The sequence below is a fragment of the Strongylocentrotus purpuratus genome, unplaced genomic scaffold (genome assembly GCF_000002235.5).
Source record: "Strongylocentrotus purpuratus isolate Spur 01 unplaced genomic scaffold, Spur_5.0 spur5_scaffold_14, whole genome shotgun sequence".
Lineage (NCBI taxonomy): Eukaryota > Metazoa > Echinodermata > Echinoidea > Camarodonta > Strongylocentrotidae > Strongylocentrotus > Strongylocentrotus purpuratus.
Genome location: NW_022145599.1, coordinates 8,088,784 through 8,105,790, shown reverse-complemented (window position 1 = coordinate 8,105,790; position 17,007 = coordinate 8,088,784). Strand labels below are relative to the sequence as shown.

General features: G+C 36.3%; 2 protein-coding genes across 2 annotated transcripts; one reads left to right on the top strand and one right to left on the bottom strand.

The window, feature by feature from the left end:
* Window positions 1-131: 131 nt before the first annotated feature.
* LOC763471 (protein BUD31 homolog) lies at window positions 132-9,393 on the bottom strand. The gene is made up of 5 exons (XM_030984113.1): window positions 9,381-9,393; window positions 5,910-6,018; window positions 3,194-3,316; window positions 2,408-2,574; window positions 132-1,469 (listed from the first exon to the last, which is right to left on the bottom strand). The coding sequence occupies exons 2-5, from the start codon at window positions 6,001-6,003 to the stop codon at window positions 1,419-1,421; spliced, it is 435 nt and encodes a 144-aa protein (XP_030839973.1). The 5' UTR covers window positions 6,004-6,018; window positions 9,381-9,393; the 3' UTR covers window positions 132-1,418.
* LOC591223 lies at window positions 7,881-16,430 on the top strand. Its single transcript, XM_795548.5, has 3 exons — window positions 7,881-8,587; window positions 13,336-13,516; window positions 15,067-16,430. The coding sequence occupies exons 1-3, from the start codon at window positions 8,135-8,137 to the stop codon at window positions 15,297-15,299; spliced, it is 867 nt and encodes a 288-aa protein (XP_800641.3). The 5' UTR covers window positions 7,881-8,134; the 3' UTR covers window positions 15,300-16,430.
* The last annotated feature ends 577 nt before the right edge of the window (window positions 16,431-17,007 follow it).

Here is a 17,007-nt window from a genome sequence, read left to right as displayed (position 1 = left end):
TATTTAAGTATCGATTTAAACCAGGTTCTCTCTAAATTCAATACCATCATCAAAACTCAAACTTAGCTTTGAATTCAATCGATACAAGATAAGCCGATTACAACTCAAATCAGGATAATAACAAATTGTTGTACAAATTCAAAATGCTTTATTCACAAAATTATTTACACATACAGCGACGCGACTGGATTATGGTTAAATGGGAGAGACTGTTCGGAAACGATTACGATAAAGAAGAAAGTGAGAGAGATAGAGTGTGAGGCCAAGAAACTAAATCGATGAGTTGGCAATTTGTATTTTGATCAGATGCATCTTTATAGATTCATAGACTTCTTAGATTACATTGCTTCCCATGGCCAAGAATTTGTAAATTAGGAGTCGGTATGGAGTTTTTTTTACTGGTATGACTAAGATATGAGAAGAATCAACATCATTGTGCAATTTTGATAGCCATTCTTTCCCACAATTTAAAAAATATATATATATATGTGTGATTGTAATAATCACAATCACAATCATTTGTAATAGATTCAACATTCTGTCTTGGTCCGTTGAAAGGGCTGGTCACAAATTAAGGATGATAACAAGAAAATTGGTCCATTTGTAGAATATGTATGGTGCTCAATGACTTGTGCTAATTAGCCTTCAGCTTGGATTATCTTGGACACAATGTCTTTTCTACAAAGACTAGTTTTATCATCACTAATAAACCAGCCATTAAATATCGGTCTACAAATGTACAGTAAAAAAAAGAAGATGCCTTTGAATTCTGAACATAGCAGAAGATTTTAAAAAGTGAATCCTACACTTCCCAAAACTACATAATGAATCAATAAGATAAGAGGCATATGAATATTGCAGTAAAATGAGACACATATCTAGCATTTGGAAAATTCTCTCTGTATTGTAGGCAACACCTCACATAATGATAAAACAAGGGATAAATATCAACTGGTATAATTTTGATGAACAGTGTTGTAGGCATGATGACCAGTGAATTATCAACTGAATTGTCATAAAAATAAAAGAGAAGCAACAAGAAAAACAGGTAGTATAATTAGGAAAAAATAAATAATGTCATTCAAAAGATTGTCTTGTTTCCTATAAACGAAGATAAATCTATTTCAACGATTTAAAAATGAATGAAGTAAACATTAAAGATGGGTTATTCTTTTAAAAATATATTTCCACCACATGACAGTCTGCATCCTATTAAAGGAACAACTGTTGATCCAAAAGATATTACTTTGGGAACCATTTCCAAACATACAAATAAGCATGTGAGAGGGGAAAAACAATGGCCTTCCATAACAAAACCACGGACCATGAACTCTCTCTCTCTTGTAGTTCTGAAGCTATCTGGAATCCATTTTACTACTAGTCCATACCACTGCATTACATTGCAACTGTCCGTGGTCTCAGCCTGAACATCCCCTGCATCCACAGTGTACACACTCTACTATCCTGCCCTGTGATTGCAAACAAATGAGAGAGAGAGAGAGAGAGAGAGAGAGGGTTATATATGTATGATGGAAACAAAAAATATAAATGAACATAAGAATATATTCTTAGATGATTCGACATGATTCCAATCATGGCTTTCAATTCTTCTACCAAATGACAAGTTTGAAAAAGTAAAGAAAATGTGTTATTAGAAATTTATTATGCATGATTTTAAGGAAGAGAATGAGTTCATATCAAATTAACTTTACTCAGGGAATACCTTCAAGCATAACTCTTAAGTTCTTGATCTTAAAACCTAAAGACGCCACCCTAAAATATCCATAAACTTTAACCATGGACTAATTTATTTAGTAGCTGTTCTGAGATGCATGGAGGGGCTATTTCTTTTAAATTGAGCATGATCATTGAAGGGATACCACAGATATAAAATCCAACAATCACACATACTTTTTTTCTTTCTAAGAAAACTGAAGGCTTCTGTGGAGAAAATAACTTATCTGGACCTCAACGGGGAAAGAAAAAAAAAGACCATGACCTCCTAATTGTCCAGGATATAGATCATTTTATCACCGAGCCCCTATGGACATCAAATGCTATGTGCCTCTTTAGGTTAACCAAAACGGTTTTTCTTACGTGAAAATGAATGGCAACAAGAGTCCTTGAGCTCTGTGTTATACAATACAAAAATGTGATGCATATTACAATCACGTCATTATTTTTAACCACCATGGCCTCTGTCTTATAGAGAGTTGATATCAATCGCAACTTATTTGCCATTAATATAAATTGCAAGTATGTACATAAGAGATAGGAGACTGCAAACTTACAATTGATTGGAGGGGGTCGATTTGGATCAACCCTTTTTAAGAAGGGCCCGGGTTTACCATTTCATATCTGAACGAGACTTAAGAAATAAAATAAAACCAGACAACATTGTCCTTACCTCTTCCAGTTTGTTCTTGGGTACTCTACAGATACAGTTGGTGCCAAAGTTAGTGTCCCTAGCCTGGATACAGCGCAGACAGCACAGGTTCTCATAGCCCTGCTTCTTCCATTTAGCAATCAGATTCTTATCAGCATAGCCCTCCTTGATGCAGAAGTCGTACAACTCTGAAAGGTGATAAGATCAAACTTTTTGTAAATCATATCGTTCATGATGCGAAAACCCTTGATGCAGAACTTGTACAACTCTGAAAAGGTCAGAAAGCAAAGTCATGATCTTTGTAACCCACGTTCTTAATGACACAAGCCTGGAGGCAGAGCTTGTATAGTTATTGACAGTGATAGAGCATAAAAGATGATACATCTTTCATTAGTCACGTCTTTGACAGAAGTGCGTTGGAGAAAAAGTGTTAGCACAAATGGACAGAGAAAGTATCTTCTAAATAACCATAGCTAAAATTATACTGTTAATGCAATGTTGTGATTGAATTTGAGTAATGTCAATGTGATGACTACAGTTTCGTTCAAAAAATATCTGAACCTTCTAATTTGGAATTCAAAGATTATTTAATGAAAAACATCAAACGCAGTTGCAAAAGCTCTGTTAAACCTGGAACACATCTTGAGCTTTACATCAAGCACAATAGGTATAGGCAATTGTATGAATCTTGAAATACACTCTATTAGTCTATTTAAAACAATCACAGCTCTTTATCAATGAATACTAGTTTGGTTTCAATATAAATGCAATAATTTCTTTAAAAATGTAACATATTATGAGCCTTACCTCTACTGATAGCTTTTCTTCTGTAGAACAAATCATAGATGTATCTTGATTTCTGATGGTGAATCTTGAATATTGGCCAGAGAGCTTCTACCTTACGCTTGCCTTCATGGGGCTCAGTCTCAGCTGTATAGTTAAAGACAAACATATAATCAAGAAGAAAGTAGAAAAAAGCTAGTAAAATAATTATTAAACAAAAATTTGATAGAGTCAACAATTTCTGTAGTTCTGTTAAGTGTTTATATAGCTGGGTTTTGATTTTTTTCTTCCAATTTTGATGTTTTAGACTTGAGGAGCTAGTAACCATTTCAGTGGTTGATCTTTTTACAGGGGGTCATGTTCACATGTTGTCTTTAATGTTGAAGTCTATAAAAGGCTTCTAATTCAAAATAGTATAGTAGACTCTGTTATATACCTCACTTAAGAAATCCAGCCATCTGATTGGTCGAATTGCATTCATAAACTTCAACTGTTCCTGTAAAATTCTCGGTAACCATGCATAAAACATTTCAATATTTTTAATAACCATGGTTATTAAAAAAAGTTGGTCAGCCTCCATGGTTACCCCATAGGTTTACATGTTAAAAAATGGTTTGAGCGATGGAGGATGCCGTATGTGTGCGAAGGATTGGTCGGTAATTTCAATACAATTGAATCTCGATCGATCTTACCGACAATTTTATCTTGCATTGTTGACATGAAGACGAAAATAAACTTCCAAAACAAAAAAACAACATCTGCCGATAGATCTTGATCTAAGTTTGTGCCAATATGCATTGCAAAAGTAAAAGAAGAGTCCGTATATGGAGCTTTTGCGAAGCATTCATCACACGCGAAGCCGGTTTCAATCCATTTTAATGTATATATTGGAGAAAACTGCCAAGCATGTTAACGGCGGGCCATAGCCGAGTGGTCTAAGCGTTGGTTTTCGGTACATCTCTTGTTGTAGGCAAGAGTTCGAGTCCCGTCTTCGACAAAAATGATAAAAAATTTTCATTTTTCATTTTTTAGTCTATTTTTTTTCGGCATATAAAAGTATTAATGACTGCTTTAATATTCGAGAAATAGTTGTTTTCATACGCTCTCGGGAAGGTTAGAATTGGGCTATTCCCCTCGGCAAGCCTCGGGGAATAGCACAATTCTAACCTTCCCTTGAGCGTAATAAAACAACTATTTCTCTCAAAGCAGTCATTAATACTATAATATCAGACTACAGCATCAGTTGACGTCAGCAGTCTACAATAGGGCGGTATTCCACTCGGAAGGCTCCGTCGGAGAGAGCCAGCCTCCATTCTGTCTCTTGCACACTGACACCTGAACCGAACAGACGTACCCAATGGGAAGATAAGAATGACTTGCCCTGAAACATTTCCAGTGAGTATTAAATGATTGGTGTGGTGTCTAAGTAGATGCCAAAGTCTACTTCAATTGTAGACCGAATTTTCTGTCTCTTTCGTTCGTTAGCCTCTTATTGGGGTAGGGTCGGCTCTCTCTTTAGAAACGGAAACCGTCTATACACATTCCCTTGATAACGCCACGGCCATTTCAGGTCGTAGCGTTTTGCCCCCAAAATCCCCCAAAATGTCATTTTACCTCATGCATTGATTATTTAAAATTAGGAGAAGGTTATACTACATCGGTTCCACTTACCAACTTGACTGAAGTAATCCGTTTAATGGTCCCTTTTAAGGAAATTATGGGTCAAAATCGACATCCATGTTGAAAATCTTGCAAGCCGTGTTAAACTCGCTGCGCACGGAGTCATCTAAATCAATCTCATCCCTCCTAGTCTACGCCGAAGGCAAAACGATTATGAAGGGAAAACTGTGCGCCATCTACACGTTCGTAATGGCGTTATCACAGTTTTTCCTTCATAATCGTTTTGCCTTCGGCGTAGACTAGAAGGGATGAGATTGATTTAGATGACTCCGTGCGCAGCGAGTTTAACACGGCTTGCAAGATTTTCAACATGGATGTCGATTTTGACCCATAATTTCCTTAAAAGGGACCATTAAACGGATTATTTCAGTCAAGTTGGTAAGTGGAACCGATGTAGTATAACCTTCTCCTAATTTTAAATAATCAATGCATGAGGTAAAATGACATTTGGGGGGATTTTGGGGGCAAAACGCTACGACCTGAAATGGCCGTGGCGTTATCAAGGGAATGTGTATAGACGGTTTCCGTCTCTAAAGAGAGAGCCGACCCTACCCCAATAAGAGGCTAACGAACGAGAGAGACGGAAAATTCGGTCTACTTCAATTGATACTCATCGGCATTGCCTGCTCGGTTATTTTGCAATTGCACAGCTACACACCTTTGTAGTCATATGAACTCAAACCCTGCCAAATAGTAGTACTTTACAAGTGATTCTGCAACTGTCTGACTGAATGAGCTCAATTAAACTGAATTAAACTGTTGTAAATGATTTTGATTAGTGACACACACACATTTCATTTAACTACGGTCAAGATATCATAAGATGAATAATTGGTTATCATTCAGTGGATTATAAAATATTCAAATCTTTAATTTTCACGTATTCATAGTAAAGTGTTTCAATTTCACTTGATTTAATTTTAAACACAACAAACATAAATGTAAATCTAAAAGTAGGCACCACCCACACGTTTGTCAATATGTGGGACCTCTATAATCACACTGACCACTGTTCCCTTCCCCTGGCCACATAGAAAAGGGTTTTTTCCGACATTATTACCTTCTCGCATTTTCTGATCTAACTCATCAAGAGTAGGCTCGATGAGTTCCCATCCTTCCGGGGTTTTCTTCCGACTTCTGCGAACCTTTGGCATGATGAATTAATTTGGCTTTCGTCGTATCGTCCAAACAGCGTTTTCATACAACTACCTAATATCTAACGTAGATGGCGCTATAGCACTAATCTAGTAGACGTGAAAATCGAGATATGATTTATATGGTATAATACCTATAGAGAGAGATATAAATAAGCAAATATATCTCAATGGATTCTTGTTATTGATAAATATTTTTCTGAAACAGGACCCAGACATGTGACACATTCCGATAAATAGATGATAATACGGCATATAATACAATATAGTAACAATGTTAATGATAATAATAATGATAATAATAATGATGATGTAGATAATAATGAATGACAATAACAAAAATCAATAATAATTATAACGAAATGATAATGATAGTAAGAATAATAAAAATGATAAGTAACAGCAACAATAATAATGAAGATAATAATACAAAATATTTATATGTATATAATATTTACGGCAACTCTGACAAAAGGAAGTAAAGAAGAGAAAAAAGAAGGAAAATAGAGAAACGAATAGAAGATAGAATGAGGTAGAAGAGGAAACCGAGGAGGATGGACAAAAGAACTACAAAGATCGAGATGAGAAAAAATGATAAAGGAGTATTATATGAATAAATAAAATCGAGAGATAAGCGGTGCACGGTGGTGGGTGAGGTGGGAAGGGCCCGGTGAGGTATACAACGCAGATGAGGGTCAATTTACCAAACTCAAAAGCGCATCATGACCATTTTTTGTGTAAGCCGTCAGACCCGACATCTCTGGATTATACCTCGGTATTACTTTCGATTCATATTAAATGCAGAACATTGTCATGCCCACCCCCTCCATAAATAGCGATATTTTCTTTCTGTTACGCCGTCTTAACCCTGCGCGACCTCGGATCATTTCCCTACCAGACGACACACCGTACCGATAATGCGCTATGAGGAGCCCCGAGAGTTCGTTACCTTGGCAACGTTTACTAACATTCTTCATTTGCCTAGAAATGTATGCCATATCACATCGCATGGTTTTCTGCGAAGTCATATTAATTGTGCTTTTATGTCGCACAATACGCACGTTTAATGAATTCGTTTACATTAATATTCGGTAATTGCTGGAACTTGTACACAGATGCATGTACATGATAGCAGAGCTACCTGTTCAAGACTCATATTGTACAGCTTTCATCTCCTTTCATTTTGGGATACAATGGAATGAATTTCGTATTCATATTATTCATATTATTCATATTCTAGCTCCTAAATAACAAACTGCAACTTACATGACCATGTATTATAATCCATATGAATAATATCACTTTATGAAAACTAATGAGTTATTACCGTCACTGCTAGCCTAGTCTCTCTCTCTCTCTCCCCCTCTCTCTTTCTCTCTCTATCTCTCTCTTTCTTTATTTCTTTCTACCCCTCAGTCACTCACACTCTCTCCCTCTCTTTTTTTGCTTATATTTGAACAGACTATAGGCCTATTTGCACCATGCTATGACTATTTTATGATCATTGTATCGAATATATTATCTCAAAATGTAAAAAGGAAAGTGTAAATAGCAACGAGGCAAAGAATTGATGAATTTCAATTACTTTGGCCTTCGTTCAGGATCAATACCCGTAACATTACATACATTAATCCTATTTATGCACACCGTTTCTGCCCCCTCGAGAGAACTATACTATTGACGTTCTGTTTTCTCGTGTTCAGTGAGGCGCCCAAAATCTTTTGTGTTCTTCTGTTTGGTATCAAACAGAGAGTCGAGAGATCGTAGGAGTTCATTCTTTTGTTACACTCTTCATGGGGGAAACAAATTGTTAAGAAATCGAGCGATAGTTACAGAGCTGGTACGAATGAGAGGGACAATTCCTTGTCAATAAAACTATTGTTTGGGAGGAGGAAAAAAACGCCGGGCCTGAAAGATTGATGAGTGAGATAAGGATTCGGTGTGAGCGTCAGTGTGCCAGGCAACGAGACGAGACGGACAGTCGAAGATCGCGGACGGAATAATTTAACAACAAACATGGCCTCTCGCATAGGATACATATCAACTTGAAACTTGTTGATGGTTCGACATCGTGTTTGAGGAAAGTTTGGGTTTGTAGTTGCCACTCTTCGTGTGCCTAGCAGATGGAATTATGGAAGGGGCAACAAGACACATCAGCGTAGCAGTACCGAGCATGAATAGTCCTCGAGCAGCAGTGGCGCGCCAAAGTGTCCAGACAGCTCTCAATCGATCTATTCCTGCACAGGGACAAGGCGTTGAAGACTTCATTCCTAGTAAATCAAATTCCCGAACCAATAAGAGGACACCCTCCCCAAGGATGGTCAGAACTGCCCCTAATGTCAACCCTAGTGCTGCTACTAATGAATTTGTCGGGAGAACAAGAACAGGACCAAGTCGTCAACCCGCTAAAACCAGTATTGTGGACTTGGGAGGAATCCCCGGTCTGCATCCTCGGGACAGAGTCAATGTTCGGGGAATTGGTGGTTTTTATCCTCCACTTCGGATGAAGACGGGAGCCGGATCAGGAAAATTTGCAGTTTCTGAACCTGTTTCGACAGCCTGGGGTCAAAAATTCAAACCACAGGTAAGTTATCTGTTTATCATCATTTATTCATTTCTATTCTCCGTCACGTTTTGCTGGATATCGACACTTGTCACTTAAATTGAATGCTGCATTATTGGGTATATTATTAAAAAAAAAACTATTATTATATGAATATTAAGTTCTCTGATATTGTCAACTTTACTTAGTTTGTCCCAGTGAGGCACATTACATAAGAAATATAAAGCAATAAGATATATTAATACAAAAATTGAACGAGGAAGAACCGATTTAGGGTTTGGAGAGGCAATAATGATTTCAAAGGATTCTCCGTGACAAGCAAACTCCAAGTGGGAGACGGGGCAAGATGGATTATTGTGGAGAATGGGGTTTGAGCTATGCTTATTCAAGAGAACAACTTAGGACGTTATAATTACTTACAATAATAATGCAAGACAAACCACATAATTATACTAAATGTCATAATAAGATCTGGTCGCTTATATAATTATGTGATACTTTTTCCAAAAGAAATTTTCATTAGTTGGATTTCGAATTGGAATTATTCCAAGACGAAAAACTGAGTCTCTAGAGGTAAGATTGACTGCATGTTTTCCGCTTGCATGGAAAACATGATAATTTGTGTTCACTCTGTGAGAGATGTTTATGTTATCTGGCACCGATTCTTTAAATGAAGCTGCGAAAAAACACATTTTTATGCAATGCTGTACTTGTAAGCGTGCAGTGTGTAATGCTGTGATGGAAGAAAAGGGACACTGTGATATTGAATTGTACGACAATTTAAGTTGCTATATTTTGTTTGTTTAAAAGATACTGAAAATACAGGTATCTCACCAAATGTATTTGATTTTTTATTTCACTTTTAGTTGTGATATTGGCCTAAGTGATAGTCGAAAATATATTTCCTTCACTGTCGGTGTGTTTTGGGTGACTATAATCACCATTATTGTCGCCAGCTTTCAAGGGTTACCAGTCTTTTTTATTTGAAGAAATGATTGTGTCAAGTTTCAAGAAACGAGGGTAGTGAAGGATACACTTATACTAGTATCAACATTTAATTCAGTAGTCGTATTATTATTATTTTTTTTTACTCCAGATTGTTCTGTTAATCAACAAAATCAAAATATCGTTTTCTTCATGCAGTAATAGCACCTCGTATAGTGTAATAAGTATTATGTTGATAATGTATTCTGTTTAATAGACGATAGGGTAGGGGTATACTGTCGTTCAATTAGATACAAGTCGTCGCCATTTTGCCCACGTCTTGGTTTATTAGAAGAGTTTTTGGAGAATAATGACATTGATCCATCGGCCTATACGACGTAACATCGAAGAAGAATCTAATTTATTTCTCGGTTGATACAAAGAAGGTAAATTGGACCCAAGGCAAAGACAATCATTTATCAATTATTAACCCTTAACAGATGACGGCCTATACCTTCAAAGTAATGAAAGCCCTTCTTTATAAAGTTGTTGCTGGGTAAATTATTATCGACGGAACAATGTTTTCATGGAAAGGAGGGGAAGGGGGTAGCTGATATGCCGAAAATTGAACAGACATGATGAGATGCTGATATTTTGTGACAGAAGGTTAATAATGTGCCGTCGATGGCTTCAAAACCACAACAAGTCCTTTATTTGGGGATAGGTTCCCCCCCCCCCCCGCTCTCAAATAGCGAACAGGAATTTAACGAGTTGTCCACAAGTTGTAATAAATAACACTATAGCTTGTTGAAATGAAAAACAAGAAAGGCTAGAGAATCAAGAAGAATATTGTTTTTACCCTTTTCCATATAGGCCTATACTGATCAAAATATATTCAGGACACCCGCTGTGAATAAAGTGTTTTTTTCGAAGATCCGCACATGTCGTTATCACGGTTATGTAACCATGCAGTTTTGTTTTCTGTTATTTTGTTTTTTCTCATTTTTGTAAATACACTGCACCGTAGCGACTTATTTAAGGCATTCCACTATATTATGTGGTTATCATGAATTTCCATTCCATTTTTGTATGTACATGTACGATATAAATGTACAATATTATTATTATACACTTCCAAAAAGTTAAGTATTGCCGTTTCTGATAACATCGATACCTAAAGAATCTATATACATGTACATGAAGAATAACTCTGCTCAGGGGTGTATCCAATCAAATAAGGACACGCCCTTCTAGTTTGACCCCCTCCCCCGGAGGATCGAGGGGAAGAGAAACTTTCAGTGGGTGTAAATGTCACGCATGGCTGTTTTATTCTGGCTCCCCGAACGAGGGGATTCCGCCTCTTGTTTTTCTTTAATTCATTAATACGCTACTATGAGGTAATGTCTATAAAAGACTACCGGTAGTGATCGATAAATTCTGATTAGCGGTAAACACCGTAGCCCTTCTCCATTTTCATGCTCTGTTTAAAGGTAAAGACCAGTATTGGAAACGCCACAATTTCAAAAAAATGAAATGGAAGCTTTCATTACCAATCATGTGAAAGAATATGTTTTGACTAATACATGATGATAAAAAATTTGCTTGGAAACCGCCTACTAATTCATATATTTGGTAATTTTGTTTCTCTCATGGTCTGTGAGAGATTTGGGTAGTCCCATATACATCTTTCTGTGTACGTGCTTGTAACTTTACGAAGAATGGGCCAAATTTCTTATCATTTTGATGATTCCAGAACCTTGCAGATGCTAGATGCTAGATGATCAACCTTTTATGATCGATTCCACAACGTTTCTTTCACAATGCAATCGCATGACCATAACTGGTCTTTACCTTTAAGACGAATACAATTAAAGCGCTCGTGACAATTATATTAGCATGTCATGATCAGCAGGAACGACCGAATATCAGGCGGCAACATCCAATATATTGTTTAAAGGGCAATCCAACCTTTATGAAGAGTTCATTTGTATGAAAGGAGGAAAATAAGAGAAACAGGATGGCGAAATTTGGAAATAAATCGGACCAATAATAAAGTTATGAATGTTTAAAATATGAAATCACTCCATCTGTAAGAATCTCAAGTTGGCAGAAATTTTGATGGATTGTGACGTAGTCACGGACAATTCTCCCGTTTGTCCGATTGTACAAATAAATATCTTTGATTCTTTGTTTCTCCTTATATGGCACCTTCTCACTTGGGGTACATGTACTTACTCAAAATGGGAGAGTAGTCAGCCACTACATCAGAGTGACAATACATTTTCGGCCAATTTGAAATTCACATTCGTATAATGATTAAAACTTTCAAACATTCATAACTTTATATTATTGTTTTTGTGATTTCGTTCAAACTGTCACCAGTCTGCATCCTTGATTTGTTGTGCTTTCTTTTAGAGCAATTCGCTAATGAGGTTGAATTGAATTGATCAATATCGAGAGAAGCGATGTTACACAAAGTAATATCCTCGGGCGTAATTTGCGTCTTGCCCATGAAGGTCGCGGTTACGAAAGCGGCAACAACAACAAGATCGACAACAACAATGAGAGTAACATCTTCAATAACAGTAAAGAAAAAGAGCAAAATAAAGATATAGTTAACAACTTCAACTTTATGTCTCAAGCACGGGCCTAAATGGATGTAAAAATCCACTAATGGCAAACAATGTTGGTACTGAAATGACTATGAAGTGGGTTGTGGGACGCTTAACAAAAACAAAGCTGTCACTTTTGCTTTTGGATTTAGGTAAACGTATTCATCAAATAGCACAACCATAAAATGTTTGTCCGGCGTAATATGTTACATAAAACTTAAAAGATTTATGAATGTTGGATGTAAACTTCTTTAAAATGAGTGTTTAAAGTCGACTGTCCGGATAACTAACTTCTCCGGACACACGGTCTGTTTGGGGAAAGAAGGAAGCTCGGGTGTCGATTTAGGGCGTGGCTCGTTAACACCAGAGCCATTTATACACAGAGTTTCACCAACTTGTTATCAGCTGGTCTCAAAATAGCGTATATTCTTTTGTTTTGCGATTGCCCAATAAAGCAATGTTCACCAGATTGTGCCCACATTGTTCCGCTTTTTGATATGTTGAAAAAGAAAGTTTTACAATATTATAAAGGTGAGAAATTTATTGTATGTCTATTTAGATTAGGAAGATATTTTGCTGTAAAGTGGCTGTAGCTAATTGTTGTTTGTATATGGAAAAGATTATTTTGAATTTGTTTCAACATGCACATATATTTGATTTGATTGTGTTTGATTGTGTGAAGATTATCAATAAATAGCCTGTGGATGGCTCAAAAATTGGGGGAAAAAATAGTGTGCCCAACTCGAACCGGGTAGGCCAAACTCTCTAGTAAGAGACATTGGTTAACACGAAATACTCCTCCGGTGAAAAATGAAGACACAACTTTACTTTTCCTGAAGGCTAGATTCTTCGGAATCAAGCTTACAGTCTTTGATGGGTTACGGGGGTCTCTATTTTTGTATAGTGGCGTATCCACTCACTACAAATTCAATATAACTTGCAATTCCTGTATCCGCCCCCTCCCGAAGATGAATATAATCGTGCTCCTGATTGACATTTTTCGGATATGCCTCTCCTGAGAATAAGATTCATGATCTCTGGGTTATACTTATAGGAAATTGCAATAATAATAATAATAATAATAATAATAATACTGATGATAAATGATATATTAAATATGATAAGGCACTAAACCCTCTTGAAATCAAATGCTCATAAGGCGTAATCATAATTCCTTAAAACATTTACAACAGGCGTTCACGTTTTTTCCCATCTCTATCTTTCAATCATCAGGAAACTGACTTGTCATCATCATCGTCAACATCGTTGCAGCAATACAACATCGAGTTATCACCAAATCAGTCCGATCTCGGACCTGACAGCGTACCAAACTCTCAGACCAACCTCAACTGGTTACAAAAGCGAAACAACGACCAATCTAACAACAACGCTGCCAACAACTCTTCAGGACAAGGTACGTCAACCATTTTGTTTTGAGGATAATTCTATATCCTCCAAAATGCAAATATATACTCACCACTTGTGTTTTACTGTCCCTGTTTTAATCGGGGAGGGGCTAGTACTACCCTGGGTAAAATCGTAAACGGGGTAAGAGAATGTCCCCGGCATGGTAGAGTTGAAACCATTATCGGCATGAAAGCTTTTCACTAATTAAATATTTATTTTTAGTGTATAAGGGAATACACTTTTCTAATAATTTCCAATTTCGAAATCACTAATCACCTCATTCACAGTTCTCCGTTAAATTTCCAACATACAATTCGCGCAGTTATAACGACCGCAGTCAAGGAGATTCATGATTTATTATTTTGATGATAATATGGGACGCTACCTTTTCCCCGGGACTTCATTGACACAGGGCTTACATCATCATTTGTCTGCTTTTTGGAATTGTATTCAAAAAGAAAGGTGAAAAAATGAAAAAGACAGTCATCAAGAAAATTCAAAAAAATGAGGAAGTTTGGATGCAGATTGCTTGTAATTGTAGTTTCAGGATTCGGAAGAATCGTATGAAACAGAGGTCTCCTTCTCCCGAGGAATCTTTTTTCACATTGGAATAAACAAGTGCATAATTATATGAAGTTGTTGAAATATATTTTGATCTGAAGGACTTGGTGAAAAGTCTTAAAAAAAGATTAGCTTTGTATTTGAATGGATTTTTTTCTTCTCGTCATAGCCAACGAAAATATGCTTAAAGCTTATCTGCCATAGTTTACAGGAGGGATTAGACTGCCCTGCAAGGTCACTGGACAGGTGGTTATCTCATCAACTCAGCTCTCAGTTAACATAAGAAAAAGAGGACCATGGGGGACCAATGGTCACCGATTAGGCATTGTTTGTTATATAGAGGGCGCAAGTAGCTACAAGTAGTGCAGTGGGCCTTTAAAAAGGACTGATTGTAGTTATCTTTCGTCTTATCATTCAATGTATCTGATGCATGGTACATACCAAGGGGCTTTTATTTACTTGTTCTTCATCGCACTAATCACATTAACTTCCATATATAATTTAAATGAATCGTCTAGACAAAAGTATGCTCCTCTCTTTGAAGGACGAGGCATATTGCATCATAAAATTGATCGGGCAGCCTACAATTATTAAATGCCCATGCGGTTTGAAAGGACAAAAGAAGTCACCATGGCGTTTCTATTCACCCCTCGGTGTTCATTTACCATTTTCGCTTTCTTCTTCTTCTCCTTCTCCTTATTCCTCTTCTCTTTGTATTTCCTTTTCCTTCTCCTCCTTCTCTTTCTTTTCTTTCTAATTCTTCTTCTACTCCTCATTTTTCTCTTTCTTCCTCTTCTTCTCCTTCTATTTATTATTCTGCTACCCCTCATTCTTCTCCTTCTTCTCCTCCTCCTCCTTCTGCTTTCTCTTTTTTTCATTTGTCTTTTTCTTCTTCTTCCTATCCTTCTATTTATTATTCTACTCCTCATTCTTCTTCTTCTTCTTCTTCTCCTCCTCCTCCTCCTCCTCCTCCTCCTCCTCCTTCATCTCTTGTAGATCATTCGCCGTCACCCCTAACCGCCAAAGACTCTTCTCGGGGTCCATACCACACCTCTCCTACTCCCGAAGTGAAGGCGGGCATCCATCGCAAGAAGCCGGACGCGGCCTGGGTGAGGGCCTTCAAGGTCAAACAGCATCGCAACAGCCGCTACAAGGAGATGGAAACCGGTTCAAAATCCACGTCGAGTCCCGAACTAGACGGAAATAGGAAATGGGGTTTGCAGGACTGAAGTCGCCGACCTATATTGGGACCCTATTATGTTGATCTCTTTTTAAAACCATTCATGCTTCGGATTTTGTTTGATTGGACAAGTGCCATCTCACAAAAAAAAACTTTTCAGAAGTACACGACGCGTTCTTGTAGAAAAAAAAAAGGATTTATAAATTAGATTATTGGCGTATCCCCTGAAACACTTATAAATGGGGAAAATCCCTCCCAAAACCAGGGAGGGAGGAGTTGCGAGACGCAGGGTATCTTGGCATCTTCCTTGTATGTTTGAGGCAGATTTCGTGAATTCTATGTTTTCATAATCTTTCATTTTGAAATTCAATTTCAACATATGCCTTCAAACTTGGGGAGGGTGATTTATTTTTTTGCTGGATATGTCAGCGGAATTCCTATGTGTTGCGCCAAAGTTTCTGATTAGGAAATCTTATACCTTTTAACCAAGTGGAAAATTATTTTTAAAAGTTTGTATCTTATGTCTAATAAATGTTGATATGTTTCAGCCTAATTATTTTTGTTTTAAATATGTGTTCCTTTTATTGTGTCAAACATCATAATATTGAATATGGAACATTGGCTAAAGCTATTAATGCAAAATAAAATGAGTACCAGTATGTCATTTTATTGCAAGCTGAAGGTAAGCTATACAGTTGTTAAAATGAAGACAATACTTTGTTGGAAAACAGAAATGTTGGAATAAGGTAATTGTTAACATGAAAGACATTCTAAAGAGCTGGAAAGCATATTTCCATGTAATATTCATCTTTTTATTACTCTACTCATTACAATTCGTTTTTTAAATAAATATCATTCGTTTAACCAAACAAATTGTTATTAATTCATGTAAACTTAACATTTTATGACTGATCAAATAATTTTGCATGGTCAAAGAAAAATAGTAATAGCATATGGAATTTTTCGTACAAACGAATTTGTCATACATGATTGTTCTGGTTTGTTTTACACACTTGCCTTGTTGTACGTTGCCGTCCATGATTTTGTGCTATGTGCTGAAGAAAAAAGATTTTTGTTTTCCATTTCTGCTGCATGTGCTTTTTTCATCCTCAAAAACTGAAGAAAGAAAATAAGAATACCATGTTCTATATATGAATTATGTTGAGGCAAATTTCCTGAATTCTATGTCTTTATATGGTCTTTTATTTTGAACTTCACTTTCAATATATTTCAAATACAATATCAGTAATTTCATTTCAAGACAAACACTAGGCCTACTGACTAAATGGATTTGGAGGGATTTGACCAGATTTTTAAGGAATTATAGTTTTACAATAATTGGAAATCATATTACTGTATTCCATTTAATACTGAGATGTGTCAAAATTACTGTTAGTGCATTTATAATCAGTTTGAGATTTAGCATTGATAACTGAATACCACAGAGGCATTATTTTGATTATTAAAAGAAAAGTTGTATCTGTACCTATCATTTAACTTCTTAAATGCAATATATTTTTACCACTAATGTAGCTAACTTTATTGTCTAAGCTAGTATATCTACAATTCTTTATTATATTTGTATTGTTACAGTTTGGTGTGTAAATAAAGAAACCTGTATAGTTATTAACATAAAATAAATGTCTCTTTATTTATGTCATTCTTTGTTCTGTGTAAGAGTCCAAAAGAGATTTTTTATGATGAAGTTTGTATTATGAATAAATATGATAAAAAAATAAATGTCATATATACTTTAA

What these genes read in the sequence shown, in the direction of transcription:
- LOC591223 (XM_795548.5), top strand. Translation starts at nt 8,135, where the DNA reads ATGGAAGGGGCAACAAGACACATCAGCGTAGCAGTACCGAGCATGAAT. An exon ending in GTCAAAAATTCAAACCACAG is followed by an intron (nt 8,588 to 13,335) that starts GTAAGTTATCTG and finishes TTCAATCATCAG; the next exon opens with GAAACTGACTTGTCATCATC. An exon ending in CAACAACTCTTCAGGACAAG is followed by an intron (nt 13,517 to 15,066) that starts GTACGTCAACCA and finishes CATCTCTTGTAG; the next exon opens with ATCATTCGCCGTCACCCCTA.
- LOC763471 (XM_030984113.1), bottom strand. Translation starts at nt 6,003, where the DNA reads ATGCCAAAGGTTCGCAGAAGTCGGAAGAAAACCCCGGAAGGATGGGAA. An exon ending in AGATCAGAAAATGCGAGAAG is followed by an intron (nt 3,317 to 5,909) that starts GTAATAATGTCG and finishes TTAACTATACAG; the next exon opens with CTGAGACTGAGCCCCATGAA. An exon ending in AAGAAAAGCTATCAGTAGAG is followed by an intron (nt 2,575 to 3,193) that starts GTAAGGCTCATA and finishes ATCACCTTTCAG; the next exon opens with AGTTGTACGACTTCTGCATC.